This window comes from Antrostomus carolinensis, unplaced genomic scaffold (genome assembly GCF_000700745.2).
Source record: "Antrostomus carolinensis isolate BGI_N321 unplaced genomic scaffold, ASM70074v2 scaffold2315, whole genome shotgun sequence".
NCBI lineage: Eukaryota > Metazoa > Chordata > Aves > Caprimulgiformes > Caprimulgidae > Antrostomus > Antrostomus carolinensis.
The window spans coordinates 25730-29036 of record NW_010318246.1 but is presented as its reverse complement, the minus strand read 5'-3'; the positions used below and the strand labels follow the sequence as shown (position 1 = coordinate 29036).

General features: G+C 48.3%; 1 protein-coding gene across 1 annotated transcript in view; it reads left to right on the top strand.

Annotated features, from left to right (window-relative positions):
• The window catches only part of HEPH (hephaestin), a 19714-nt gene extending 19291 nt beyond the window's left edge, over positions 1–423 (top strand). The window contains exon 20 of the mRNA XM_010168812.2: positions 179–423. Coding sequence (XP_010167114.1) covers positions 179–423 — 245 coding nt within the window. The remainder of the gene's footprint in view (positions 1–178) is intronic.
• Positions 424–3307: the final 2884 nt, after the last annotated feature.

Genomic DNA, 3307 nt, shown 5'->3' with positions numbered 1-3307 from the left:
AAGAACCATTTGTGTTCAAATTTCTGTGTGACCTCAGGGATGAGGGTCTTTTAGATGGGTGGCAACTGGGTCTCCTTTGACTTGCTTTGACTGTGTTGGGTCTTTTTCTCCTTTTTTATATTTCTTGGAACCTTTGAGTTGTGGTATTTCTGGCTCTCATTGTTTGTTTATCTCTCAGACTTGCCCCCTGAGGATAAGGATGAGTCCCAGAAGATAATGCTTTTTGGAGCTAAGTTGGCTCAAGGGCAGATAGAGGCCACAGTCATCGCTCTAGCCATTGCAGGAATAGTGCTCCTCCTGGTCGCCTGCTTCCTCCTGGGAGTGGTCATCTACCTCGAGAGACAAAAGAAGTTAAGACGCAATCGGAGGTCCATTCTGGATGATGGATTCAAACTCATGTCTAAAAAGAACTCGGGGCTATAAATGCCACGTACAAACTTTGGGCTGTGTGCTTGGAGCAGAGGCTGGGTTGTTGTTCACAACAAAGATTTTGGGGCATTATTTCAATTGTGCACTGTACTTCTAGAAGCTAAGGAGGGAAGGCTGAAGCCCTGTCCTCCTCGTACGTCCTCCTCAGCACTCTGTAAAGGAAAAGTCCATCCAGGAGAGATTTGAGGACCCTTTGAACTGACTGAAGACAAGAGGAGACACTTCCCCTATTTTCTTCTCTCCAGAGCAACTCCACGTGGTCTTTCTCAGCAGGCTAGCTTAGGCCAGATTCTAGTCTTGCTCCATTGCCAGAGCTGAGTTGGAAATTATCTCCCAAGAAACCGTGAGTCTTTAAAGTAATTAATCTGAAGGGGGAAGATAATCTTTTCAATGTTGTGAATCAATTAAGAATGCAGAAGATAAACTGTTAATTTAGATTTGGGTTTTGATGAGTAATTGGACAGATGCAAATTCAGGGCAGTACATGTCACAGCGTGAGAGCTCCATCAAGGACCATGACCACAGCTGTGCCTCACCGTCCGCCTTGCTGTGACACATCCTTCTGCTCTCAGCACCCCAGGCAATGTGCTTTGGTATCCAGCATCCTGTGACTTGTGGTGGGAGGAGCAGCTTTTCCAAGTGCTGCAGAGCATCCTGGTGACTTCCCTGCATTGCAGTTCTGTTGCTCTGGGCACGTGAGGGGCTGCACCCATGCAGCTCCTTGGGCAACAGGGTCAAGGATGCTGTTATGTTCCATGATGTAGTTTGCTCTTTCTTTCAAATATATTTTTTCTGAAATTATTTCCAGAGTTGAGCTGTTGCTGCGTTCCTGCTGTGAGCCAAAAGCCAAAGGGTCAGTCTGGTGTGAGGTGGAGTTTGTGCTTGGGACAGAAAAAGTCAGGGAGTGCTTCCCCCATCGTCGTGCAGTGGCAGATTTGTCCAGATGAATGTGGCAACGGTGAAGAAGGAGAAAGCTAAAGTGCTGTTGGAACACAGAACGTGGAGCAAACAGCTGCAGTCTGTGGAGCGTGAGGTGTGGCCTGAGATAAGGGAATGCCTGCTCTGAAGAGGGGCTGTGCCAAGGAGACCCTGGCCTTTTAGACAGCACAGACTCGCAGGTGTTGGGGATGGAGAGGCCTGTCCTGATAAATAAATGCTCATGGAGCATTGCTGTCGTCTGAGCCCTCGGTGGCTGATGACAGTCCCCATGGGGAGAGGAGCTGGGTGTGGGGGGAGCCCGCTCAGAGCTGGGAGGCGATGGGGACATGTGACTCCCTCCCCTGCACTCTGGGCTACAGCTACCTGCAAGGAACCAAGCTGGGGGTGGGTGGTGTAGCCCATGACTAACACAGAGCTCTATAGCCCACCCCATGGGCCGTGGTGGCCATCTGCCAGCCCATGCACATCGCAGCCGTGTCACCCTGCACGTCAGGTACCAAGCAGTTCCCTATGAAATATCTAACTTCCTGGCTTACACACCAAATCCCAATTATCTAAGTGGATGCAGGTTAGTGCTTACTTATTTCCGTCCCTGGTTTTGAACTAGAAAGGGTGTAAAATAAATCCTTTCTGGGCAGCTTTCAGAGGCAATTAAAGCAGAGCCAGCTAAATGGCTGTAATGACAAGGGATGGCTGTAGGCTATTTAGGTATAACAGCACCATTTTATTTAGAACAATGGTTATAACATACTTAATCATGCTCAATTCATATTGGATCCCTGCATATTTCCAGCTGCCTTTTCCTTTGGCAATGGAGACAAAGCTCATTAATTTCCTTTCATTACACTTCATTAAGCCTGGTGAGGAGCTGGAGGGCTGTTGAATGCTCTGAACATAGGTACTCTTTGCTGGTTGTCAACCCTGGTTCAGCTGCTCTTGCAAACCAGAGGTTTAGGAGCCCACCAGTGTGCCATCAGAGGTAAGAACCAAGCAGGAAACTCTTTTTTTTTTTTTTTTTTTTTTTTTTTCTCCTCCTCCTTTGGCTTCTGAAAAAAATGTTTTAAGCCCACACTGAGACAAAAGAGTTATTGTAGATGTATTTCTTCAGGAAAGCTAAAAGAGAGAAGTCAACCATTCTTCAGTTCTTCAGCCAGTACCAGGGCACTAAGCCTGGGGTTCAGTGCTGGCTCTGAAGCTGGGCAGCACAGGGAGTGGAGCTGGGTCTCCAGATTTGCACGCATTCCTTAAACAGCAGGATGCCAAAATTCCTCCAATGTAATGTTTTTTGGGCCATGTGGAGCGTTGGTGGCAGAGGTCTCCTCTCCTGCGCTGGCAGTCAGGGCACTCCTAACCCACAACCTAGAGGAGGCCTCAGCTGAGGGGCTGCATCCTCTGATAAGCAGTTCCACCCCAGACTGAGAAAACGCAAGGAGAAAGCTTTGGACAAAACAGATCATTTTGCTAAACCTTTCTGTTGCTACAGACTGTGACGAAGAACAGTTTATCAGCAACTTCACAACTGCCTCTAATCAGAAGTTGGCTCTCCCAGCCAGTGGGTGCATGAGGAGGAGGAGGAGAGATGTTTCACAGTTCTGGTGACTCTGAGCTGGAGCCTGTGAACAAATGTGTGTTTGCTTTGGCCAAGCCTTCTGTCTGAGCATCCTGCAGTGTCTTGTTTGTGCTTATCCCTGGTGCGTGTGTGTCACCGTCTCAAGAAGATGGTGAGGTGGGCAGGATCAGGGTCCTGGTGCTGCTGCTCCACTGGGAGATGCTGGGGTGGCAGTAGCTCCCATGCTGAGCCAAAGCAGCAGATCATGCGAGTGCTTCTTTTGCCAGTGCAAAAAAAAAAAAAAAAAGCCTAGCTAAGACAAAACTGCTCTGTAGTGGCTCAAGATAAATGGTTCTCAATACTACACACTGCAAAGCGGTAGAAGTGCTC